The sequence below is a fragment of the Trachypithecus francoisi genome, unplaced genomic scaffold (genome assembly GCF_009764315.1).
Source record: "Trachypithecus francoisi isolate TF-2019V2 unplaced genomic scaffold, Tfra_2.0 Lachesis_group3, whole genome shotgun sequence".
Lineage (NCBI taxonomy): Eukaryota > Metazoa > Chordata > Mammalia > Primates > Cercopithecidae > Trachypithecus > Trachypithecus francoisi.
Genome location: NW_022681468.1, coordinates 89,412,001 through 89,439,985, shown reverse-complemented (window position 1 = coordinate 89,439,985; position 27,985 = coordinate 89,412,001). Strand labels below are relative to the sequence as shown.

Below are 27,985 nucleotides of genomic sequence, written 5' to 3'. Positions count from 1 at the left end.
TTACTGTGCACCTACCATGTGCTAGTCTCTGCTAGGTGCTAGGAATATGGGGAATATAGCAGCAAACAAAGTCAAAGCCCCTGTTCTTATGAGTGGGAGGTACACACTGTGGTTTGACATGTAAATAAATGAATAAGTAATTAAGTAAATGCAGGGAGGGAATAAATAGGATGCTACAATTGAGAAATAAGGAATCTGCTTAAAGTCAGGGAAGGCCTTTGTGAAAATGTGATAGTAACATTCTGAAAGACAAGAAAGAGTCTTCAGAAGAGTTTGGAGAGTTGGGAAAGAGCATTCCTGACTGAGGATTAACGGATTCAAAGGCTCCGAGGGAAGAAATAACTTGACACTTCATTGGGCCAGACAGAAGGAAGGACAAGGTAATTAGATAGTAGTGAGGTAGGGGAGAGAGGTGGGCCAGGGCTGATCTGGAGACCATGTTACTAGTAAGGTGGTGGTAGAGATTTTATTGATGTGCAGCAGAAAGCCAGGGCAGAGTTTGGGGCAGGGAAGGACCATGATCTGATGTATATTTTAATATCACTTTGGCTTCTGTGTAGAAAATAGATTGGAGAGAGTGAGAATAGAAGCAAGAAGACCAATGGGGAGGCTTGTTGGATGAGTTCAGGCGAGAGATGGTAATAGGCTGAGCTCAGTGTCAACAGTGGAGGTGGAGACACGAACAGACTCGGTATGGATGTTGGAGTGTGACCTCTTATGGGGCCCTCACCTACCTATTTTCACTATTTCTCTCTATTCTGTAGAGGATATAAGTTACAGTGGTGTTCTCAGATTTGGTCATTACCCAGTTCATAAACTATCAATAAAATAAGGGTGTGTTTTTAAAAATATAATAATATTTTTAAATTAAAATCATATGCTTTTTAAAAAATAATAAAATGCTTTTTTAAAAATAATAAAAAATGATTAAAAGGTTTTAAAAGGTATACTTTTCTTACCTGGAAAATTATCTTCAGACCCCCATTAGGGTCCAGATACCATTTTACAGTATGCTAATCACATTCTAGTTTATTCTTTCAGCAAAGAGATAATAATGCCTCCTGTGTTCCAGGCACAGAGCTAAGGCATATTATTGCAAAGATGGGCAAGGCAGTCTCTGTCCTTTAAAAGATCATGTCCTGGGGCAAAGCAAGCAAGAGCCAAATAAACAGCTAAGTTACTATTCAACTTTGTGGAAAGAACCAGGCTACTGAGTTAGGTTGGGTGGATGGTGGCTAACAGAGGCTTTGACCACTTTGTTGATGCTGCTGATTTTTCTGTGGTATTTCTGTATTTAATTTAATTTCTGTTCTTTTCTGTCATCCAGTAATTTCTCACAATTTCTGGTTCATGATGCCTGCCAGTATTTTTTTTACTGCTTTTGCAGATTCTCTTTCCCACCTCTTAAAAAAATGTACACTCAGAAACATCTCAGAATGGAAGTATCAAAGTTTGTTTGTATTATTAAGCATAATTTACCACAATTTGATTTTGGCTCCCTGGTCTGTGAGCATGATTCAGCTCACGTGTAGAGACCAGGTCCTTTCTAGATAGGCTACTTATTTGCAGTGACCAGTCTAGATTTAAAAACATAAATATGATAATTCAGTGTGAAAGGATTTTAATCCTCATATCAGAGAATTGGGTTGAACTCCTTCTTAGGAAGATAATCATTTTAAAAAATGATTTTAGACTATATCTAGGATTCGATCCCAATTGTCACAAGGAATGTCTAAGAGGTTGCATTGTTTGATAATTGCAGTTAACTTAAGGGTGTGGGACATCCTGAATGCTGTTCTTAGCCTTAAAAATGGACTAATATTTCAAGTGAATCTGAATTGCTTTTAATTTTTTTATTTGTCTAAGGAAGGTAGTGCTTCCCAGTTTCTGAAGGTCATCTATCTCCCAATAAAGAGCACTTTTCTCTGTGTTAGAGTTAACAAACATATTTGTGTTTGCAGTTATTTTCATAATAAAAAACCACATCAGTTACAGACATATTTATATTGAGTTTACATTTAGAATATTTTGTAGTATGATGAACTGAAATTATAAACACTAACTTTTCTGTTATGTATTATTGAATTATATGGGATATTTTAATCACTATTAACCTCCTGAGTTAGGTGTTACTCTTTTTTCTTTAACAGTAATTTGATGATCTAAATAGTTGAGTAAATAACCCAAAGTTGCATAGCCAATAAGTAACAGGATTATGGTTTGAACCTATTTGTACATACCAGAGTATGTACATTCCACAGCTCAGTCAAGAGAAAGAAAATGGATATGAAAAGGAAGACTTACTGTACACCAAATGAAATTTGGCATTGAAATGTTGTCTTTTATTTATTTGTACAGTAGTCCCCTTTTATCTGTGGGAGTATGTTCCAAGACCCCCAGTGGGTGCCTAAAACCTCAAATAGCACTGAACCTTATATACACTACGTTTTCTTGATCTGATAACCTAAATGACCAAGTGACTAATGGGCAAGGAGGGTAGACAGTGTAGATACACTGGACTAAGGGATGATTCACATCACGAGATTTCATCACACTACTCAAAATGGCATGAAATTTAAAACTTATGAATGGTTAATTTTTGGAATTTTCCATTTAATATTTTCAGACTGCAGTTGACTGCGGGTAACTGAAACTTCAGAAAGCTAAACCGTGGATAAAGAGGAATTTCTATATGTTCTCAGCCCAGTGTGCTCTGGAGCTCAACTTAGAGCTATTTTTAGTGGTACTGGAAAAAGCAAGTGCTTAAAAATAGCAAGCCTGTTATTGACTGTCTGTGGTCACCAGCTTGGTGTGGAGTGGGTGGCTTCCTTCCCATTCCCATTTAAATTTTAGGTTAGGTCATTGTCCATCAGCACAGAACTATGATTTAAAGGGGACTTACTGGATTTTTCTTTTGAAATTGACACCATAATGTTATTTTTATGCCTAATCTAAGTAAGTACTATATGGCAATAATAAAATCATTTTCAGGATACTCTATAAGTAGCTGAAAAGTTTCGAGGTATTGTATATTTAGCACAAAAGTAAACAATGCAAACAACTGTAAAGTTAGAGACACTACGGAAATAAGGTGTACAGACTTATGTTTGCTCCCAGGGAAGGGGTAGAAAGGATTGGGAGTGGTGTGAAAGGAGAAGGAATCTTTCAGGATTCCAAAAAGAATGCATTGTAACTCTATGTCAGTAATACAACATTAAATTCAGCATGACACAGCAATAAATATTTAAAATCAGCCTGTCAATTTCTACCAAAAAAAGCCTCCTGGGATTTTGATAGGGATTGTGTTGAATCTACAGATCAGTTTGGGGAGCATGCCATCTCACCAGTGTTGTCTTCAAACCTATAAACATGAAATATCTTTCTGTTTATTTAGATCTTCTTTAATTTCTCTTAGCAGTATTTTGCAGTTTGCAGCATATAAGTTTTGTACTACTTTTGTTCAGTTTATTACCAAGTATTTAATTTTTCTTGGTGCTGTTGTGAGTGGAATTATTTTCTTAATTTAATTTTGAAATTGTTTTTTCCTGGTATATAGAAATTCAATTGATTTTCTGATATTGATTTTGTATCTAGCAACTCTTTAAAACTTGTTTATTAGTTCTAATAGTTTTTGTGGATCCCTTAATTTGTATTTTCTACTAAGGATCATTTTTATCTGTAAATAAAGAAAGTTTTACTTCTTCTCTTCCATTCTTGATGCTTTTTGTTTGTTCAGTTTTTGCCTTCCGGCCTTTGCTAGAATCTCCAGTATATTGTTGGAGAGCAATGGAAACACTCAGCTTCCTTGCCTTGTAGGCACAAGGGAGATTTAAGGGAGAAAGCACTCAGCCTGACACCATTAGCCTAGTGTTCTCAGCTCGAGGTGTTTTGTAGATGCCCCTTATTGGTTGAAGGAATTGCCTTTTGTTCCTAGTTTGTTGAGAGTAGTTATCATGAGTGGATTTTAGATTTTGTAAAATGCTTTATTCTTATTCCGTGAACATGTATATTACATTGATTTTTCAGGTGTTGAACCAACCTTACATTTCTAGCATCAGACCCACTTGTAGGGGAGAGAGGTGGGCCAGGGCTGATCTGGAGACCATGTTGCTAGTAAGATGGTGTTAGAGATTTTATTGATGTGCAGCAGAAAGCCAGGGCAGAGTTTGGGGCAGGGAAGGACCATGATCTGACGTATATTTTAATATCACTTTGGCTTCTGTATAGAAAATAGATTGGAGGGAGTGAGAATAGAAGCAAGAAGACCAATGGGGAGGCTTGTTGGATGAGTTCAGGCAAGAGATGGTAATAGGCTGAGCTCAGTGTCAACAGTGGAGGTGGAGACATGAACAGACTCGGTATGGATGTTGGAGTGTGGCCTCTTATGGGGCCCTCACCTACCTTTTTTCACTATTTCTCTCTATTCTGTAGAGGATATAAGTTACAGTGGTGTTCTCAGATTTGGTCATTACCCAGTTCATAAAATATCAATAAAATAAGATTATGTTCTTTGCTTTTTAAAAAATTGAAAAAAAAATGATTGAAAGGTTTTAAAAGGTGTACTTTCTTAACTGGAAAATTAACTTCAGGCCCCCATTAAGGTCCAGATGCCATTTTACAGTATGCTAATCACATTCTAGTTTATTCTTTCAGCAAAATGATAATGGTGCCTCCTGTGTTCCAGGCACAGAGCTAAGGCATGTTACTGCAAAGATGGGCAAGACAGTCCCTGCCCTTTAAAAGGTCATGTCCTGGGGCAAAGCAAAAAGCCAAATATACAGCTAAGTTACTATTCAACTTTGTGGAAAGAACCAGGCTATTGAGGTAGCTTGGGTGGATGGTGGCTAACAGAGGCTTTGACCACTTTGTTGATGCTGCTGACTTTTCTGTGGTATTTCTGTATTTAACTTAATTTCTGTTCTTTTCTGTCATCCAGTAATTTCTCACAATTTCTGGTTCATGATGCCTGCCGGTATTTTTTTTATTGCTTTTCTGGATTCTCTTTCCCACCTTTTAAAAAAAATGTACACTCAGAAACATCTCAAACCCATTTGTTCATGATAAATAATTATTTTCAGTGTTGCTAGTTTTCATTTGCTAATATTTTGTTAAGGATTTTTGCACTTATTTTCATGAAGGATATTGGTCTGTAGATTTCTTATGATGTTTTTGTATGGTTTTAGTATCAGGGTAATGTTCATAGAATGAATTGGGAAGTTTTTCCTCCTATTTTCTGAGACAGTTTGTGAACAATTGATATTATTTCTTCCTTAAATATATAATAGAATTGAAATAGTTGATAGAACAGAAAAGCAGGTTGACAAGGACCATCTGGACCTGGTCTTTCTTATGGGAGGATTTAAAGATTTAAAATTACGAATTCAGTTTTTTTGTTTGTTTGTTTCTTTGAGACAGAGTCTTGCTCTGTCACCTAGGCTGGAGTGCAGTGGCGCGATCTCAGCTCATGGCAACCTGTGTCCCCCAGGTTGAAGCGATTTTCCTGCCTTAGCCTCCCAAGTAGCTGGGATTACAGGTGTGCACCACCACACGCAACTAGTTTTTGTATTTTTAGTAGAGATGAGATTTCACCATGTTGGCCAGGCTGGTCTCAATCTCCTCACCTCAAGTGATCCACCTGCCTCAACCTCTCAAAATGCTGGGATTACAGGTGTGAGCAACTGCGCCAGGGTACTAATTCAGTTTTTTAACTTGTGATATATCTATTTAGATTTTTAATTACTTCTTGAATTTGGTAATTTGTATCTTTTTAGAAGTATGTTTATCCAAATTGCTAATTAGTTGAAATACATTTGTTCATATTATAGTATGTCCTTTTAATCTTTTTAATTTCTGTAGAGTTAATAATGATATTTCATCTTTTGTTCTCAGTTTTGGTAATTCAAGTCAGTTTTCTTTTTCTGTGTATGTCTTTATTTGCTTTGGTTAGTCTAGCTAAAGGTTTGTCAATTTTGTTATCTTTTTAAAGAACTAACTTTTGTTTTCATTGACATTTTTTTCTGTTGCTTTTCTGATTTCTATTTCATTGACATCTACTATAATTTTTATTATTTTCTACTTATTTTGATTTAGTTTTTACTTCTTTTTCTCCTTTCTAAAGGTGGAGGCTTAGGAAATGGATTTGAGAACTTTTTTTTCCAATATAGGCATTTGAAGCTTTAAATCTCTCCCTAGTCATTTCCTTGGCTACATTCTATGAATTTTGATGTCTTGTGTTGGTTGTTTCTATTTGGCAAAAATATTTTCAAAGTTTCCTTCTGATTTATTTTATTATTATGAGTTATTTAGAAGTGTGTTGTTTAATTTCCAGGTATGGGGATTTCCCAAATTTCTTTCTGTTGTTGATTTCTAATTTAGTTACCTTTTGATCAGAGAACATACTTTGTATGACTTGAATTCTTTTAAATGTGAGACTTAATAGTCTAGCATGTGGTCTGTCCTGGAGAATATACCAAGTCCACTTGAAAAGAATGTGTGTATTTTGCTGTAGTGTTCTTAGATGTCAAATTAGGTCAGTTTGGTTGCAGTGCTGATCGTAATCCTGAAAGATACAATCCTGAATGTGAGAACCCCAAATGTTGAAAGATCAAATTTCCTAAAGATCAGAACTCCTAACATATAAAATTCTGAAAGTCACAATCGTGAAAGATCAAAATGCTGAATGTTGAAATCCTGAAAGCCTAATTCTAGGGAAGGAGTTTTAGTACATTTTGGTTGTACCAGGATAGTTGCATCATGTTAGGTGGAACTATTACCTTGTTATTGTCTTTATTTGGAAATTAGGTATGATTTAAGGAGACACATATGAGTGCCAGGTTGACAAGGAGTGGACTCGTGGACTTAATTTTAGGTGTCAACTTGACTGAATTAAGAAATACCTAGAAACTTGGTAAAACATTATTTTGGGTGTGTCTGTGAGGTGGTTTCCAGAGGAGACTAGCACATGAGTCTGAGTGGACCAGGTAGAGAAAATCTGCCCTCATTACTGGTGGGCACTATCTAGTAGGCCAGGGGCCCAGAGAGAGCAAATACTGAGGGCGAATTGGTCTCTGTCTCAGAGAAGGGACAGCCTTTTCTCCTGCTGCCTTAGACATTAAAATTCCAGGCTTGCCATCCTTTAGACTCCAGGATTTATACCAGCAGACCCCCAGGTCCTGAGGCTTTTGATCTCAGACTGAGAATTGCATCATTGGCATCCTTAGTTCTGAGGCCTTCGGACTGGGACTGAGCCACACTGTAGACATCCCAGGGTTCCAGCTTGCAGACAGTCTGTCATGAGACTTCTCATACATGAGCTGATTCCCCTAATAAATCCTTTCTCATATATCTGTATACGTATCTCATTGGCTGTGTCTTTTTGAAAACCTCTAATACAGATTTGGTATTGGGGAAGCCAAGTATCATTCCTTTTTACCATATTCCTTCTAACACAATGGAAGGGATCAGTGAAATTGTTCCCTTGCAAAAACGCTGTGATAAATTAAGTGTATGCGGCTAATTAATAGTAAAGGATAAATTTTAAAATATAATTGGTGCTATGAATACAGAAAATCACTTAATTGTAATGGTCAAGCAATAACCAGACTTTCTTTTTTTTTTTTTTTTTTTAATTATACTTTAAGTTCTAGGGTACATGTGCATAACGTTTATATCATGTATAACTCCCCAATGCAATCCCTCCCTCCTCCCCCCTCCCCATGATAGGCCCCAGTGTGTGATGTTCCGCTTCCCGAGTCCAAGTGATCTCATTGTTCAGTTCCCACCTATGAGTGAGAACATGCGGTGTTTGGTTTTCTCTTCTTGTGATAGTTTGCTAAGAATGATGGTTTCCAGCTGCATCCATGTCCCTACAAAGGATGCAAACTCATCCTTTTTTATGGCTGCATAGTATTCCATGGTGTATATGTGCCACATTTTCTTAATCCAGTCTGTCACAGATGGACATTTGGGTTGATTCCAAGTCTTTGCTATTGTGAATAGTGCCGCAATAAACATACGTGTGCATGTGTCTTTGTAGTAGAGTAATTTATAATCCTTTGGGTATATACCCAGTAGTGGGATGGCTGGGTCATATGGTACATCTAGTTCTAGATCCTTGAGGAATCGCCATACTGTTTTCCATAATGGTTGAACTAGTTTACAATCCCACCAACAGTGTAAAAGTGTTCCTATTTCTCCATATCCTCTCCAACACCTGTTGTTTCCTGACTTCTTAATGATTGCCATTCTAACTGGTGTGAGATGGTATCTCATTGTGGTTTTGATTTGCATTTCTCTGATGGCCAGTGATGATGAGCATTTTTTCATGTGTCTGTTGGCTGTATGGATGTCTTCTTTTGAGAAATGTCTGTTCATATCCTTTGCCCACTTTTTGATGGGGTTGTTTGTTTTTTTCTTGTATATTTGTTTGAGTTCTTTGTAGATTCTGGATATTAGCCTTTGTCAGATGAGTAGGTTGCAAAAATTTTTTCCCATTCTGTAGGTTGCCTGTTCACTCTGATGGTAGTTTCTTTAGCTGTGCAAAAGCTCTTTAGTTTAATGAGATCCCATTTGTCAATTTTTGCTTTTGCTGCCGTTGCTTTTGGTGTTTTAGACATGAAGTCCTTGCCCATGCCTATGTCCTGAATGGTACTACCTAGATTTTCTTCTAGGGTTTTTATGGTATTAGGTCTAACATTTAAGTCTCTAATCCATCTTGAATTAATTTTCGTATAAGGGGTAAGGAAAGGATCCAGTTTCAGCTTTCTACTTATGGCTAGCCAATTTTCCCAGCACCATTTATTAAATAGGGAATCCTTTCCCCATTTCTTGTTTCTCTCAGGTTTGTCAAAGATCAGATGGCTGTAGATGTGTGGTATTATTTCTGAGGACTCTGTTCTGTTCCATTGGTCTATATCTCTGTTGTGGTACCAGTACCATGCTGTTTTGGTTACTGTAGCCTTGTAGTATAGTTTGAAGTCAGGTAGCGTGACGCCTCCAGCTTTGTCCTTTTGACTTAGGATTGTCTTGGCAATGCGGGCTCTTTTTTGGTTCCATATGAACTTTAAAGCAGTTTTTTCCAATTCTGTGAAGAAAGTCATTGGTAGCTTGATGGGGATGGCATTGAATCTATAAATCACCTTGGGCAGTATGGCCATTTTCACGATATTGATTCTTCCTATCCATGAGCATGGTATGTTCTTCCATTTGTTTGTGTCCTCTTTGATTTCACTGAGCAGTGGTTTGTAGTTCTCCTTGAAGAGGTCCTTTACATCCCTTGTAAGCTGGATTCCTAGGTATTTTATTCTCTTTGAAGCAATTGTGAATGGAAGTTCATTCCTGATTTGGCTCTCTGCTTGTCTGTTACTGGTGTATAAGAATGCTTGTGATTTTTGCACATTAATTTTGTATCCTGAGACTTTGCTGAAGTTGCTTATCAGCTTAAGGAGATTTTGGGCTGAGACGATGGGGTTTTCTAAATATACAATCATGTCATCTGCAAACAGGGACAATTTGACTTCTTCTTTTCCTAACTGGATACCCTTGATTTCTTTCTCTTGCCTGATTGCCCTAGCCAGAACTTCCAACACTATGTTGAATAGGAGTGGTGAGAGAGGGCATCCCTGTCTTGTGCCAGTTTTCAAAGGGAATTTTTCCAGTTTTTGCCCATTCAGTATGATATTAGCTGTGGGTTTGTCATAAATAGCTCTTATTATTTTGAGGTACGTTCCATCAATACCAAATTTATTGAGCGTTTTTAGCATAAAGGGCTGTTGAATTTTGTCAAAAGCCTTTTCTGCATCTATTGAGATAATCATGTGGTTCTTGTCTTTGGTTCTGTTTATATGCTGGATTACGTTTATTGATTTGCGAATGTTGAACCAGCCTTGCATCCCAGGGATGAAGCCCACTTGATCATGGTGGATAAGCTTTTTGATGTGCTGCTGAATCCGGTTTGCCAGTATTTTATTGAGGATTTTTGCATCGATGTTCATCAGGGATATTGGTCTAAAATTCTCTTTTTTTGTTGTGTCTCTGCCAGGCTTTGGTATCAGGATGATGTTGGCCTCATAAAAAGAGTTAGGGAGGATTCCCTCTTTTTCTATTGATTGAATAGTTTCAGAAGGAATGGTACCAGCTCCTCCTTGTACCTCTGGTAGAATTCAGCTGTGAATCCATCTGGTCCTGGACTTTTTTTGGTGGTAGGCTATTAATTGTTGCCTCAATTTCAGAGCCTGCTATTGGTCTATTCAGGGATTCAACTTCTTCCTGGTTTAGTCTTGGGAGAGTGTAAGTGTCCAGGAAATTATCCATTTCTTCTAGATTTTCTAGTTGATTTGCGTAGAGGCATTTATAGTATTCTCTGATGGTTGTTTGTATTTCTGTGGGGTCGGTGGTGATATCCCCTTTATCATTTTTTATTGCATCTATTTGATTCTTCTCTCTTTTCTTCTTTATTAGTCTAGCTAGCGGTCTGTCAATTTTGTTGATCTTTTCAAAAAACCAACTCCTGGATTCATTGATTTTTTGGAGGGTTTTTTGTGTCTCTATCTCCTTCAGTTCTGCTCTGATCTTAGTTATTTCTTGCCTTCTGCTAGCTTTTGAATGTGTTTGCTCTTGCCTCTCTAGTTCTTTTAATTGTGATGTTAGAGTGTCAATTTTAGATCTCTCCTGCTTTCTCTTGTGGGCATTTAGTGCTATAAATTTCCCTCTACACACTGCTTTAAATGTGTCCCAGAGATTCTGGTATGTTGTATCTTTGTTCTCATTGGTTTCAAAGAACATCTTTATTTCTGCTTTCATTTCGTTATGTACCCAGTAGTCATTCAGGAGCAGGTTGTTCAGTTTCCATGTAGTTGAGCGGTTTTGATTGAGTTTCTTAGTCCTGAGTTCTAGTTTGATTGCACTGTGGTCTGAGAGACAGTTTGTTATAATTTCTGTTCTTGTACATTTGCTGAGGAGTGCTTTACTTCCAATTATGTGGTCAATTTTGGAATAAGTGCGATGTGGTGCTGAGAAGAATGTATATTCTGTTGATTTGGGGTGGAGAGTTCTATAGATGTCTATTAGGTCCGCTTGGTGCAGAGATGAGTTCAATTCCTGGATATCCTTGTTAACTTTCTGTCTCGTTGATCTGTCTAATGTTGACAGTGGAGTGTTGAAGTCTCCCATTATTATTGTATGGGAGTCTAAGTCTCTTTGTAGGTCTCTAAGGACTTGCTTTATGAATCTGGGTGCTCCTGTATTGGGTGCATATATATTTAGGAGAGTTAGCTCTTCCTGTTGAATTGATCCCTTTACCATTATGTAATGGCCTTCTTTGTCTCTTTTGATCTTTGATGGTTTAAAGTCTGTTTTATCAGAGACTAGGATTGCAACCCCTGCTTTTTTTTGTTCTCCATTTGCTTGGTAGATCTTCCTCCATCCCTTTATTTTGAGCCTATGTATGTCTCTGCATGTGAGATGGGTCTCCTGAATACAGCAGACTGATGGGTCTTGACTCTTTATCCAGTTTGCCAGTCTGTGTCTTTTAATTGGAGCATTTAGTCCATTGACATTTAAGGTTAATATTGTTATGTGTGAACTTGATCCTGTCATTATGATATTAACTGGTTATTTTGCTCGTTAGTTGATGCAGTTTCTTCCTAGCCTCGATGGTCTTTACATTTTGGCATGTTTTTGCAATGGCTGGTACCGCTTGTTCCTTTCCATGTTTAGGGCTTCCTTCAGGGTCTCTTGTAAGGCAGGCCTGGTGGTGACAAAATCTCTAAGCATTTGCTTATCTGTAAAGGATTTTATTTCTCCTTCACTGATGAAGCTTAGTTTGGCTGGATATGAAATTCTGGGTTGAAAATTCTTTTCTTTAAGAACGTTGAATATTGGCCCCCACTCTCTTCTGGCTTGTAGAGTTTCTGCCGAGAGGTCTGCTGTTATTCTGATGGGCTTCCCTTTGTGGGTAACCCGACCTTTCTCTCTGGCTGCCCTTAAGATTTTTTCCTTCATTTCAACTTTGGTGAATCTGGCAATTATGTGTCTTGGAGTTGCTCTTCTGGAGGAGTATCTTTGTGGCGTTCTCTGTATTTCCTGAATTTGAATGTTGGCCTGCCCTACTAGGTTGGGGAAGTTCTCCTGGATGATATCCTGAAGAGTGTTTTCCAACTTGGTTCCATTTTCCCCCTCACTTTCAGGCACCCCAATCAGACGTAGATTTGGTCTTTTTACATAATCCCATACTTCTTGCAGGCTTTGTTCATTTCTTTTTCTTCTTTTTTCTTTTGGTTTTCTCTTCTCGCTTCATTTCATTCATTTGATCCTCAATCGCTGATACTCTTTCCTCCAGTTGATCGAGTCGGTTACCGAAGCTTGTGCATTTGTCACGTATTTCTTGTGTCATGGTTTTCATCTCTGTCATTTCGTTTATGATCTTCTCTGCATTAATTAGTCTAGCTGTCAATTCTTCCACTTTTTTTCAAGATTTTTAGTTTCTTTGCGCTGGGTACGTAATTCCTCCTTTAGCTCTGAGAGGTTTGATGGACTGAAGCCTTCTTCTCTCATCTCGTCAAAGTCATTCTCTGACCAGCTTTGATCCGTTGCTGGCGATGGGCTGCGCTCCTTTGCAGGGGGAGATGCGCTCTTATTTTTTGAATTTCCAGCTTTTCTGCCCTGCTTCTTCCCCATCTTTGTGGTTTTATCTGTCTCTGGACTTTGATGATGGTGACGTACTGATGGGGTTTTGGTATAGGTGTCCTTCCTGTTTGATAGTTTTCCGTCTGACAGTCAGAAGGACTGTCTGTTGGTCTGTTAGAGATTGCTTGAGGTCCACTCCAGACCCTGTTTGCCTGGGTATCAGCAGCAGAGGTTGCCGAAGATAGAATATTGCTGAACAGCGAGTGTACCTGTCTGATTCTTTCTTTGGAAGTTTCCTCTCAGGGGTGACGCCACCCTGTGAGGTGTGGGGTGTCAGACTGCCCCTAGTGGGGGATGTCTCCCAGCTAGGCTACTCAGGGGTCAGGGACCCACCTGAGCAGGCAGTCTGTCCGTTCTCAGATCTCAACCTCCGCGTTAGGAGATCCACGGCTCTCCCCAAAGCTGTCAGACAGAGTCGTTCGGTCTGCAGCGGCCCCGCTCTTTCCCCTAATGGACTGCAGCTGTGCGCTGTCCGCAGAGGTAGAGTCTACAGAGACAGGCAGGCTTCCTTGAGCTGCTGTGAGCTCCACCCAGTTCGAGCTTCCCAGCGGCTTTGTTTACCTACTTAAGCCTCAGCAATGGCGGGCGCCCCTCCCCCAGCCTCGCTGCTGCCTTGCGGATAGATCGCCGCAGACTGCTGTGTTAGCAGTGAGGGAGGCTCCGTGGGCGTGGGACCCTCCCGGCCAGGTGTGGGATATATTCTCCTGGTGTGCCTGTTTCCTTAAAGCGCAGTATTGGGGTGGGAGTTACCCGATTTTCCAGGTGTTGTGTGTCTCAGTTCCCCTGGCTAGGAAAAGGGATTTCTTCCCCCTTGCGCTTCCAGGTGAGGCGATGCCTCGCCCTGCTTCAGCTCACGCTGGTCAGGCTGCAGCAGCTGACCCGCACCGATTGTCCGGCACTCCCTAGAGAGATGACCCCAGTACCTCAGTTGAAAATGCAGAAATCACCGGTCTTCTGTGTCGCTCGCGCTGGGAGTTGGAGACTGGAGCTGTTCCTATTCGGCCATCTTGCTCCGCCCCCAATAACCAGACTTTCAAATAGACAGCATACACTTCAAAAATTTGTAGACCACAACCACCCTCCAAATACAAGTAGAGAGAGTGTTTTGAAGATATTAGCAGTGAAAGTGCAAGCAAAAAAATACAAGAAATCTCCCCTGCCAAATTTTTCAATGGTGTACAACTTCTGCCCCTTCACACATAGTGCCAGTTTGTTATGCTGAGCATTTCATCTTCGCATAATTTCCAACACTGGAGGTATAAATTGTGTAAACATTTCGAGAGTTCTAATTTGCATTTTTATAAATTTGAGTCCACGAAAGTGCATTATTACAATGCTTAGGTATAAGCACTGTGCATGTATGAAAAAGGTTGAAACTTCCTCAGTAAATGAAGAGATGTCCATTTTGTACATCTGCATATGTGAAAGATAACATTTCTTGAGATCTTGACTCTTTGGGTATGGATAACTGTGTATTCAGTGGTTGACCTGTCATAGTTTTTCATTGATCTCTTCAGAAGACTTAGGTTGTTCAACACGGTGTTTCATGCAGCTGACTGCAGTTATAAAGCTGGCTGCACACAGTTGCCAAGCATAGTGGTATTCATTTATGCATTTTGCTTTTTGACATATTTCCTTATGAATATGATTTTTCTGCTTGTAGCTATTATACCCATGTACCTATGATTAATATATCTAAGTGTTTATACTTGCACAAATATATGTTTTTATTGCCTATTTTATTGTGTAAAGTGACCTGTCAAGTATTGTTAGGTTTTTATGTTTCTAAAATAAACCCTCTTTATAAAATAAATACATGTCTTTTTTTAAAAAGGACTTTTTAAAAATTACTTCTTTCCAGAATTATACTTTTGGGATTTTGATTTTTCAGGATTGTGGTTTTCATTCAAGATTTTACACTCTATGGATTTTGGATCTTTCAGGATTTCAACATTTGGCATTATGGTTCTCAGGAGTGTGTCTGTTAGAATTATGGCCCAGGCCCATTTGGCTGATTGTGTAGTTTTAAGTTTTCTATATTCTTGGTGGTTTTCTGTTTAGTTGTTTTATTTTTATTGAGAGTAATGTATTAAAATCTCCATCTATCATGTTGCAATGTCTGCTTGTCCTTCCAGTTTTGTCAGTTTTTTACTTTATATAATGCTGGACTCTCGTTAGATGTCTATATATTTATAGTTGACTTATTTTTCTAAAGTATTATCCATTTTACTATTATGAAATATTCCTCTTTGCCTCTTATAGTATTTCTTGTCTGATTTTTCTGATATGAATATAGCTGCTCTCTCTTATGTTACTTTTTGCATGGTATGTATTTTTTTCCATCCTTTTACTTTTCAACCTATTTGTGCCTTTAAATCTAAAGTGTATTTCTTATGGATAGCATATTGTTTTTTATGCATTTGACAGCCTTCCCATTTGACTGGGTTATTTAGTCTGTTCACATTTAATGTAATTATTCATATGATTACGTTTATTAATACATCAACCATTTTGCCATGTGTAGTCTACATATCTTGTATTTTTTCCCTGTACCTCTCCTTTTATTGCCTTTTTTAATGTTAGATAAATATTTTTAGTGTGCAATTTCAATTACTGTGCCAACTTTTTTAACTGTATATTTTTAGTTACCTTCTTGTTGCCTCTGAACATGATGAGCCATTTTTCTATTGATGCTTTCAAGATTTTTTATGTATCTTTATCTTTTATAGTTTGATTATGATGTGTATAGGTGTGGGTCTCTTTGTATTTATCCTACTTGGTCTTTATCAAGCTTAAGTCTTTTAATATTTCTCATCAAAATTTAAATTCATAATCACATCTTGTTGCCCCATTTTACAATAATGAAAAAAAAGTACAGGCCTTAGTAATTTTTGCAGCCATGTAAAAACACTTTTTTGCACATTTAATTATTTTTGAAATATGTTCAAAATCATTTATGTTACTTGCTTCCATGTACATTTTGATGGATTTTTTTCAAATACCTTTAAGTAGATGGTTTGTAAATAATGCAATTCAGAGGTATTGATGACATTTTTATTGTTTTTCTATAAAAATAAATTCTTAGAATTGGCATCAGCACACTTAAAGTGTAATAGTCCAGAAGCTTGTAACTGTCTTTGACTTTTTCCTATTTTATTATTTTTCATATTAAATCAAGCCTACCTCATGCTTTTGTTAAAGTACCTCTGGAATTTGTCTTCAAATTCTATCGCACTGCATCTGTTCTAGTCAAATGCCTACTCGTTTTGTCAGCCCAGGATCTCCTTCCATATCATTGCTTTCTGCATATTTGCCTGTCTAACCTTTCCAAAAAACATCCCTTCATCCTTTAAGATTCTTCAGGAGATGTCATATTCTCACAATAGTAAGTCCAGGCTCCTCTACCCAATATTTATTATCATTCCTGTCTCCACTAAACTGTGTCTCTCTGTATTGAATTTATTTTCTGCTCTTCTCCCATTGGTCTTTGTCATTTGTTGGTCCCCAAAGAGCCCATTGTGCAAGCTGTATTTAGTTTTATTGCATGCCTTTCCTCATGGTTTTAACCCTGCCCCCATGCCCTACTGGGAATCCTTTATATGTTTTCTTTGTGCCTTATTCAAATTCCCATCTCCAGTAAATTTTGGAAGAGTTTCTCCAAGCCTTCACATAACCTTCTCTGAGCTCCTCTTGCACCTTGTTGGTTGTGTGTGATGTGCTTCTCAATGGCAGAGGCCTTGTCTCATTCTTGTCTTGACACTGCCCATGTTAAGTCTGGGATTGGTTGCTCTTCTCTCCCACATAGTCATTTTTTGGTTTTTAAATTTAGTTCTTTTCCCTTTTTCTTTGTATTTCTTCTTATGACTTATAAAACACGATGATTCTTCCTCATGTTTTATTCCCACACACCCAAAATCAGAAGCATTTTTGTTTTGTGAAAGAGATAGACAGGCTTAGCAAGGTGGAATACTATGCCAGGGGAGCCAAGCGTGAAATTGACTCTCCTGTGCACTAGTTAAGTTCAAGTAGAAAACTCCCTTTCAGAGTCACAGGCTGTATACTGAATCCTACCTGCCTGCTCCACTGCAGGTATATATTTTGTTCAGTATTGAGGAAATTGAGCAGTAATGTATGAACTTCCCAGCACAAATTTGTAAATATTAGAAAAATAACTACGAGTTAGGGTATTTTGGACTTGTATTACTTTTATAAAGTAAAACAATTATTTTAAATTCTCCTACTAACAAAAGGTCTATAGCAAAGATCAGCAAACCTTTTCTGTAAATGGCCAGATAGTAAATATTTTTAGGTGTTGCAAGCCACATATGGTCTCTGTCACGTGTTCTTTGTTTTTATTGTTGTTTACCATCCTTTAAAAATGTAAAAAAAGAGACCAGTTTCAGCTTGCAGGCAGGACAAGAGCAGGCCACGGGATAGATTTGGCCTGTGAGCCATAGTTTACCACCACCTAGTCTGTAGCAATGAGAAAAGCTACTCTGTTCAGTTGAGCATCCAAGATGGCAGAAGACTGTTATCCAGTTGAGAAGACATAGCTAATACTAATCCAACTGTTATACAAACTGGAATGTGCACAGTAGGGTACTGTCAAGTGGTAGAGCCTGGGAAATCTTAACCTAGGAGGAATGGCTCAGGAATAGGGACAGGATGAAAGAAGGGGAAGAGTGGTCTTCGACATCTAAGTCTCCATGATGTGAAAGTAGACTTGTCCTGCACAATGCTGACTGTAGGTCTTCAGTATAATGTGCTGTCCTGGAAAAGAGTAAATGTCCTTCCCCTAAAAGGGTGATTTTCCCTGAGGGACTAAGTTCCTAGTAAGGAACTTCCTAATCTTCACTCAAGTCTTAAGTGATTTGATGTATGAAAAGGACCTAATTGTACTCACCATGGAACAGATGACAACTGTAGGCATCAATGATGAGGAAATTATGGAGTAAATGGAAGTATTTAATTTGGGAATTAAAGTAAATCTTTATAGGGTATGTATACTTTGGGTTTTTTAAAAGGTGCCACATGCCTAAACAAAATCTAAAAATGTTAAACTGTATCTCATTTTATTGTTATAATCTTTACCATGATGAACATTTCCAAAAGACATTCTAATTTCTACTCCAGAAATCTATTTAGCTCATATGAACGAGTTGCACTTACTTCATTGCTATTATTCATAAATCTATTTTCTTCTTAGATGGATGGTAAAATCACACAAGTAGCAAAAACCAGGTTCCTTGAAGTGACTGTAATTGTTCTTTTCTCCCCCTGGCAACAAACTTGACTCATCAAGATGCAGAAGCCATAGTGACAGACTTCTGGTTCAGATTCACCACTTTGTGTCTCTTTTTTTCTCCATGCCAGCCAGCCCTTTTCTCCATTTAAGAAATTCTGGCAGGGTAATTTAAAGACACCCACCTAGGTTGGATTATTTGCATTTTCACCAAAACTCCTGCACTTCAGCATTCTGTTTATGGAAATAGTTGCAGCTACTGATTTCATTTGGTTAAACTGTTATAATATTGATTCATTTTGTTTATTTCAGTTCATAAGGATGCAATTTTGATTTTGGTTGTAGAGGTTGGCGATTTGAAGGAGCTGCAGACACTAGACATTTCTACCAATCGTTTGCTAACTTTACCCGAGAGGCTTCACATGTGCCTTTCTCTGCAGTACCTCACTGTGGACCGAAATCGTCTATGGTATGTGCCGCGCCATCTCTGCCAGCTGCCCAGCCTCAATGAGCTCTCCATGGCTGGAAACCGTCTTGCATTTTTGCCACTTGGTAAGTAATTGTGTTTAAAGTAAAACAGCCAAAGAATAGGATGGAAAGCTTTTGTTTCTTTGACTGGAACCAATTAGTTAGTTTCCTTCCTTCTGTTTATCTTGATGATTGCTTCTCTAAGTTTGTTTTTGCAGTGAACAAAGTGTCATTCCTAGTTAACAAACGGAATTTATTTCAGTGAGGGATTTTATACTTTAAAAAAGAAATCTGTGCTAAAGCTGTGTTTAGGGACAAAATATATGAGATGATTTCCTCAAAAAAAGGAATTAAAGTGTAAGTGTGTGTGTGTGTGTAAGATATTGAACAATATGAAAAGATAGTTACTGGTACAAGTATTGGCTTAGGTGTTGACTTCTCCCTAGGAAAATTGATATTGGGTATCCTAATAGTATTGCCAGATAACCAGATTATAACACTTTAAAGACCTTAAAATTGGCTGAACTTCCTGCTGAGCTAGAAAGTCAGCTTGGCTAAAAAATAACATATTATCCACTGTAGCTATAGCTGACTCATTTTGACATAATATATGTCAGAGTACATGGGCCTTGAATAAAACAGTACATTTATTTTATAGATAGCTGGATAATTTTGTTAACTTGTAAGAAACAAATGTGCCATTAAAAAAATTAAAATATGAGGCCTCTTTGAACCTTAAACTGTCACAATAAACATCATATGATTTTACTCATAAAAGCATTTTTATAGTGAATAATTTATCTCTGAGGGCAGTAAATAATTTACTAGTCCCTAAAGGAAATATTTTCCAACATAATACAATGCACATACTATTTTCAATTTAGTATGTTCAAGGTAACTTTAAAATACTGAATACATTAAAATCAACTGAAATGATAATCAAATTTAAGGAGATTATTTTTTCCATAAATATAATTAAATTTTGTACTTATAAAATTAACAAAATGAGGCCGTTTCAGAAGCAGGCTACTTTTCTAAGAAATCAGAGCTTCTTTCAAGTGAGAAAAATATCAAATATAAATAGATTTTTAAAAATCAATGTACCTGCTGCTCTAACCCCACAGGTCACGCATAGACCAATTATGGTGGACAAGCACCAAATTACAAATCTAGAGATCCAGGTTATAGCCTGATTCCACCATTTCACAGTGTATGACCTGGAGTAAGTCACCGGAACCTCTCTGAGCTTCATAAATTTTATTTTCCATGAGCCAGAGATCATATTTATCCTGCTTCCTTTACAGTTATTTTGAAGTCGAATATAATAGTTTATGTATAAGAATTATAAAGCACTGTACAAATGTAGATGACTCTCAAATGAGAAGATACAACTTGTAGATTACCATATCTGACTTAAAAAATTTTTACTCTTGAGCCAGGCATGGTGATGCATACCTGTAGTCCCAGCTACCCAGGAGGCTGAGGGAGAAAGATCACTTGAGCCCAGGAGTTTAAGGATGCAGTGAGCTATGACTGTGCCTGAGAATAGCCACTGCTCTTCAGCCTGGGCAACATACCAATACCCCATCTCTAAAAAAAGGTGTTTTTTTACTCCCCTCACATTCACCTCCTCTCCTTGTAATAAGTACCTAAACTTGTACTTACCATTTCCTAATGGAGATGGAAATGTGACCTATACCAGTGCCAACTCCCTTCCAAGTGATTGCCAGGATGTTGCAGTCAGTGCTGGCAATACATGAGGGAAGGCAAGGAGGGAGGGAGGGAGGGAGATAAAGGATGTGATGGTTTTATTTGTGTGGCATAGAATGCAACTTACTGGCATAACACCAGATTCAGAGTAAAGTTACAAATTTCGTTGTAAGCAGCCTTTAACTTACTGTGGTTTGACTTTCAGATGTTACCAGAAACAGATTAGCTTGTTAAGTCTGGGGTTGCCCATACTACTATTCATAATGTTGTTGTTGTTATAGACAATATACGTAAAAAGGAGTGTTTCCATGTGCAATAATGGTATTATGTATACTATGACTATTTGTAAGAATAATAATAGCTATCATTTATTGAGCACTGAGCCTTCGGCCAGGTATTCTGTTTAATATGCTCACTAATTTAGTTATTACAAAACCTTACGACAAAATCTATTATTATAAAAGTTATTGGCAACCTAATTTTGCAGATAAGGAAATTGAGGCTCACAGAAGTTAAGTAATCTGCCAGAGTCACAGCTAGTAAGAGACAGAATTGAGTTTCAGACTTGTCTGATTCTAAACCTACATTGCCACATTGACATGCTGTCTCCATATTTCAGACATGGTCTCTCTACAGGAGGACCTTATTTGGGAATAGGGCTGAACCATATTGAGCATCTTTTAGTTGTTTGTGGCCGTTTCCAGTGTCAAAGTTTGGCTCTACCATTTTGGGCTCAAGATACTCCTATTGACACTCTTGTTGGCCTCATTCAATCTATCTCTCTATTCATTTAACAAGATTACCTGCTGGAGGCTAGTGCTTTATCTCACCTACCCATTCTATACACCAACCTGGTGCTCCCAATTACTTGTTTCCACCTGGCCTTGCGTCAGTAGCTTCTGCATCAACAGAAATCTTATAAAAGCCTAGGCCTGAACCCTGTTATCTAGATCTGTCTTGGTGCTAGTAACTCTTCTTCCATTGCCCAGCCCCTGCAACTTCAGCAGAGCTCCTGGTTCCCTAATTTGGAGGTGTGCTCCTAATAAATTGTTTTTCTCTTGTCTTGGTTATTCCATTACTTATTCTTTGTCTCAGCTGTAAACCATTCATACAACTACTGGCTACATTGAGCCTGCCAGAGTCTGATCCACAGCCCTGTTCTCTTGTCTGATGCTCAGACGTGCTCTTACCAGAATGCCATCTTGGTTCTAGAGCCCTAGCTCTGCCTAGACTCCTGCACACAATTGAACTCCTTAAGTTGAATGACTTTTGTTTGCTGCAGCTGGTTACCGTGCCCTTCGCCTTGCCTATTCTCCCTCCCTCACTATGGCTCCTTAGCCCTGGCTCCTCATTCCCCTAGTCATTGGCCACTCATTCCTGCCTTTCTTTCAGCAGTGACACAAGCTGAGTATGTGCCAAGGTGGCAGTGGTGGTGGGAGAATAGAGGGAAGCCATTCCCATAGGAAGCTAACCACTGTCATGTTTGGGGTACTGGGAATGATGCTATGCGTCATGCTGAATGCTTGCAGCAACAGAGGATCCGACTTGCAGTGGCTGGTGCAAGGTGAAAGAAATGGTTGTTGGATAGAGAACTGAGTGCTGCATACACATGGCTAGTCTGCTCTTCTGCCTTGGCACCCTCAGTTATTTACTAGGGCGTTTTCTGTATGCACCATGCTAATGGCTGGTGTGGCTAGGGAGGTGGGCATCTCTTCTTTGGTACACAATCTTCAGTGGTGAGTTGAACTCTATTACGGAGTTCAACTACTGTTACAGAGTAGCTCCTGTCTCTAGGTTTCTTGTTACTCCAAAGCCTTGCCTTTGTGTCAGGAGCAACTTTCCTTTGTGAATTTGTGAATGTGTTGTCAAAGAGCTTTAGAGGCAAGAGGGTCTACTCTGCACTTTGAGGAGGATGCCTTATGGCAGTTGAGATAACCACAACTCCCAAGTCTTGGGCTGCAGATAGCCCAGGATAAGAAGCAGCTTCCACAAGGCTCTGGGCACCATCCTGGCTCATAAAGCTTATAGCCCTGGCAGAACATGGGCTTGTGAATAGGTTTTACTTTACTTTAGAAAAGCATACAAGCAAGAGGATGATGATGATGAAGATTATCCAGTATAAAAGAAGCAGGCTACCTGAAGCAATGCTCTGTCCTGGTCTAAAACGATTCTTTGAGAACAGCAGGAAGAAAGGATCAGGGAGCAAATACAAGCCCTGGTGGCCTTGCTGCATCTGGTATGCTGGATATTCTTTGTAAGAAATGGATGAGACAGCTAGAGAGCTCTGTGTGAGGTCACTCAAGGAAGGCGTCAGGAGACTGGAGACAGGATAATCCACGGAGATGAAGAAACTGAAGCTGACCAAAATAGCCACAGTTTCCTCATTCTTGTCTTTCTGTTTCTGGGGGTATTTTTTGCCATCATGAAGATCGATTTGGAAATTGAATTCAGTTCTGTCTTTAGGAAGAAAACAATTAAATTTATACACTTAAAACCTTTCCATGAACCTTTTTCTGAAAAACCAAAGCCATCTAATGCTAAGAACTATCTGGGAGAGAGTCAAACAAAGCATGCAGCCTCTGGTACTGCCTTTTTTTAAGAGAACTGAACTGTTCTTAGAAACTTAGCAAATAGGGGTATCTCTTTACAGTAGTTTGGAAATACTCTGCACATACACACAGGCACACACTCACATGTACCCCTAAGGTTTTCAAATATTAGAAGGCTTCTGTGTTCTAGGAGCCTTGATTCTATAAGCATAATACAGGAACTTGAAAGTTTTATGAAATGAATGCTGTGATATCGCTCCCTATGATAGGAGGTGGGAATCTTATTTTGGGGAGCCACTTAATGAATTCAGTTTCTTGCCAAAGAAGTGTGACTTGGGAGAAAACCAGTCTTTAAGTGGCTTCTTAAAGAAATGTAAGATTATAGCCTCTTCAAAAGGTAACTAAAGACACCATATGTAAGGGATGACTTAAATCACTTATAATACTGTCTAACCCATTAACAGTCTTTGAGTATGTTTCCCTAAGTCACTTGTAATACTGTTGAAACCATTAAGACTCTTTGACTATGTTCTTCTTAAGATGAAAAGATGCATCAAAAGAAAAGGATGTTCCTATTATTACTATGCCAGCACAACTGAGTGACAGAAGATTCTACAGATAGAAGCTTTGTTCACGGTGGTGACTATCAGCAAGGAGGAGGGGAAAGCAGTCACTTGAGCCTAGTGCTATGAAATTTAATAGAGTCCTCAAAACTTGAATATTTGCTTTTGATTCAATATAGCTCCGTTAACTAAATAACTCATACAACTGCAACTCATTTCTTGGCTTCTGAAAGTGTAAGGAGATATAAAGAAAATGATTTTTTTCTCTAAGGCTTTTTAACCATGTGCTTCTGGTTTTCATTGCATAATTAATAAGTCCAATTATCCAGGCGTGTTTACAACTTATTTAATGTTGAATAATAGATAGAAGGATTGTGAGGTTGCCCATTCACAAATTGACTATGGAAGAGCGTCCTTTAATTAGCTCCCAGGAAATGCCGTGTCAGCCAAACTCAATGCCAGTAACTTCTGTAGTTTAAGAAAACCAGAAAACAAAAGTTGTACCCACGTTAGTGATGAAATTCTTATTGATTGTTAACTTAAAAAACAGTGATTGGGCTGGGAACCGTGGCTCACTCCTGTAATCTCAACACTTTGGGAGACTGACGCGGGTGGATCACTTGAGGTCAGAAGTTCTAGACCAGCCTGGCCAACATGGTCTAATTTTTGTATTTTGTACTAAAAATACAAAAATTAGCTGGGTGTGGTGGCAGGCATCTGCAATCCCAGCTACTGGTGAGGCTGAGGCCCAAAAATCGCTTGAACCTGGGAGGTTGCAGTGAGCCAAGATTGCACCACTGCACTCCAGCCTGGGCAACAGAGCGAGAAAAAAAAAAGGGGGATTGAATTCGTAATCAGGAACGTTTGGCACAGGACATTGAGATTTACAGAATCGCTTGTGCATAAACCACCATATAGTAAGCCCAACAGCTAGTAGAAAGTAACTTTCTACTAAGGAAAATTAACTGGGTTTCTAAACCAGCCCCAGAGTTATCTCTTGGAGATTCTAGTGGTGTTTATTTTATTGGGAAGAGTTATTCTGTGTGTCAAGGACTTGTGCTACATAATGAAATGATGTTTGAAAAATATCGAATGCAAATAGATTTTTAAAAATGAATGTACCTCTGCACTAACCTAAAATTGTTTATAGAACAATTTTAGTGGACAAGCAAGCATGTGAGTGCAGAGATTCATGTTTTAGCGTGATTCTACCACTCCTCCAGACCACACTCGGACTTTGATAAGGGTATAAAGCTGGCCCTTTGTCACATAACAGGAGAACACTCCAGTTTTTTGTAGTGGTAGTACTTGTATTTGTTTGTAGGAATTGGATGCCTTAGGTAGAAAAAATATATAGCAAGTAATGGTGCAGTTTTAGAAACTAGCTCCTAGGCATTTTCAAAGCACATGCTGAAATCCCTTCTCTTTTTGTAAATGGCATATAAAAGACACAAATCTGTTAACTGCACTTGTTTTTTCTATTGCCTCTTGTTCCTACTTTCTCTATATTTGCTTAGAAAGTCAGGAAAAGAATTGCAGTTTACTATTTTTTAATAAAAATTAAAGTCCACACAATAAAACTATTTAAACTTCAATCTAGTATTGAAACTAGTTGGAAACCAGTTAATAATTTCCTAATCTCAGACTTAGAGATGAATGTAAACTGTACTGTACTGAACTGTGAATGTATTTCATCTGCAGTTTGAAGAACTGTGGCCTTGACATCATTATTTAATGGGACCAATTTGCAGAATTTGTGACCTTAAGTAAATTTCAGTGAAGAACTTTATTCTAGTACAGACAAAAAGTCCCAAAAGTTGGAGTGAGTTCTGTGTTTGAGTAGAACGTGTGATAGCTGCTTTCAAAAAGGGGACCCAAGCTTGTGACAAAATGATGTTCTATAGTAATTGTTGGGCAGGTCTCTATTTAATGAAAACAGAGAAAAGAAAGTCTTGAAAGCAAGGTTCAAAATCTAGTAGTGGGAAGAAATGAGAGAATGAGTCTGTTAACAAAAATCCATACAGATCTTTCAGGAGAAAAGTTAGAACTCTGGAATGCAAATTTTGTCAAGGAAATGGATGTGCAATGCTTCTTTTTGAGCTCTGTCTTTTTGTAAGTATTTGTAACAAAAACTCTTCTTTATCCTTGTGCTGCTTACTCATCTGAGCCGATTCTACTGTCTTTTTTTTTTTTTTTTTTTTTTTTTGAGACAGAGTCTCACTTTCTTGACCGGGCTGGAGTGCAGTGGCACGATATGGGCTCACTACAACCTCCGCCTCCTGGGTTCAAGCGATTCTCCTGCCTCAGCCTCCTGAGTAGCTGGGATTATAGGTACATGCCACCATGGCTGGCTAATTTTTGTATTTTTAGTAGAGATGGGGATTTTACCACGTTGGCCAGGCTTGTCTCGAACTCCTGACATCAGGTGATCCACCCGAATCAGCCTCCCAAAGTGCTAGGATTACAGGCGTGAGTCACCGCGCCCAGCCTATTCTACTGTCTTCTGACAGTGCTTTGTTTTTCTTTCATTGCATAAGGATTTTGCTCTTGTTTAGGTTTTCTTAGGAAGTTAACGGGGTTATTTCATGGCTTCTGCAGCAAGAGCCAGACGTTGACTTACTATGCTAATGTATGAAGAGAAAAGTATACCTAGATTAGGTGAGCTTTAAGTGAACAAATTTGTATTTTTCTCTAGGTTTTGGAGTAGGATTTAGGGGGTGGGACATGATTAATGTGAAGAAAGTGAGCCCTGTTCTCCCAAATATCAGTTAAAGAAAAAGAAATGCTGCTCATTCTTAGGGCACAACGTGAAGCTTAGAAAAATAGTAGTATGAGGGCTAGCACCATGAGCAGAATGTTTGCCAGGAATTTTTTGTTATTCTGGTTCTAGAACTCACAGCTTTTTAAATAGTGACAAGAATGTGCAGTACTAGTGAAGTCTGGAAGATGTTATGAATTGACTTAAAAGCAAGAATCTGGAGTTTCCATCAGTCATAGCTTTCAGTAAAGTTTTAAGTTCCAAACAAACCAGAAAAACAGGCACATAGTGCAGCTGAGCAGCAGTTCAAGGTACAATGCAGTGAAGACATTTTGCTCTTCACACAGGCTGCCATGGCGGTGTTGTATTTTCCAAGTCCATACTGGACAGTCAACCAGTTTCCTTCTCTAGGATCTTCTCTGAAGGAATTCTTGGTATTTCTGCCATAAATCTGTAAGTTAGAACTAATCCACCAGTTTTCTAGTCCTTTAAAGCAAGCAAAGAGAAACTTAGTTCATCACTTATCTCCTTGGCAATGTCTGCTTCAAGATCTAACTCTGATACTATACCTGGATGCTTTGGGCAAGAACCAGCTCTCTCACCCTCAGCCCCCGGGCATCCTGCTAGGTAGTACCACTCCCTGCCCTGCATGGGAGTGCCTTGCTTGTATAGAAATAATGTGTTGGGGGAGGCTGTCTAACTTCCATCATGGTGAAACAGGCCTTTAAATCTCAGCTCTACCACTTAATAGCTGTGTAATCTTGGACTTAGGAGGGTTATTTAAGTATCAGTAATAAGGTAATATTAACACCTACTTCATGGCACGATTGTGAGAATAAGATCCATAAAATATGTATCACTTATAAATACCACATAAGCATACAGTCAATATGAACTGTTTTTACTCTGTAACTAGACTGTAAGGAAGTGTAGGAAGTGTGTGTCTTCATGTTTGGACCCCAAGCACTGAGCACAGTGCCCAGCCCACTGCTTGTCATCTCTTTGTTACCTGAACTGTGCAACAGAAATAGAGATACTGCAGCATGAATATTTAAACCAACAGTAAAGGAAGCCTGCAGTCATTCAAATTCATTAAAATCTGTTTATTTTAATTTAACAGTTGGTGATCTACCATGTATAAAGTTATCTTATTAAATTATAATTCACTGTGAGGTCTTATTTTGTAAAAGCTGAATAGACTAGAAAGACAGTGACTTTGTAAGAGAGTTAATGGAGTCTGTGTGTTTGTGTGTATTAAAGAAGCTAGCACTTAAAAATTTATTACTCTGAGAAAGTGGTTGAAGGGTTCTCTTTGTAAAAAGCATCATGTAGGTAATTTAAATTCATTTTAAGAATTATTTTGGAATACACTGTAAATTATTCTGAATTTATTACTAAGAAGCCCACATTTTATAGTATGTAAAGCATTGTAATTATGACTAATAGTATCTCTGATTTATTGAACTATGATAATTGGTTTAACATTGATAGAGCATTCCAAACAATTTATTTTGGTTGATTGCTTTGATGTTGTTGTTTCTTTTGTCCCATCATTTTGTTGATGAGAGTATACATTCACCTTTTGATAAAATAAATGGGTTTCATACTGGTCAGCATGGAGTAAACACAGATCCTGTTCTGTCCTCTCCTGTGCTGTCATTCCATGCTCGCTTTTACAGTATGGTTAAAAGGGCAGTAGTCTGAATACACAGGAGCTTTTTGTTCCATTTTCAGCCATGTGGACTGCATATGCCAGAGCCTTGAGGTTGAAAACAAACAAACAAACAGAATTGGAGTTTGTGCAGGACTCCTAGATTTTGCTAATTTCTAAGTCAGAAACTCTGATCTGTGAGTTTGGAAGAAAAAAAGGAAATATTTTGGATACAGTACAGTACTTTAAAAAGCCACATGAAAAAGTTCTTTATGGCTGTAGCATCTATGCAGATGGACAGCTTCCTTGCTTTATAAATTTTACATACTGAGCCTTTTTTGCTCAAGAACTTTAAAAAAT

The 27,985-nt window shown here is 38.3% G+C and overlaps 1 protein-coding gene across 6 annotated transcripts in view; it reads left to right on the top strand.

Annotated features, from left to right (window-relative positions):
* The window catches only part of LRRC28 (leucine rich repeat containing 28), a 145,238-nt gene that overhangs the window by 70,272 nt on the left and 46,981 nt on the right, over positions 1-27,985 (top strand). For 3 of the 6 annotated variants that reach the window (XM_033188862.1, XM_033188864.1, XM_033188865.1), the window contains one exon: positions 18,272-18,478. The exons of 1 other annotated variant lie outside the window; for it this stretch is intronic. In XM_033188862.1, coding sequence (XP_033044753.1) covers positions 18,272-18,478 — 207 coding nt within the window. Of the gene's footprint in view, positions 1-18,238; positions 18,479-27,985 lie in introns of all 6 variants that reach the window. 2 more of the 6 variants (XR_004431780.1, XM_033188860.1) reach the window with 1 other exon arrangement.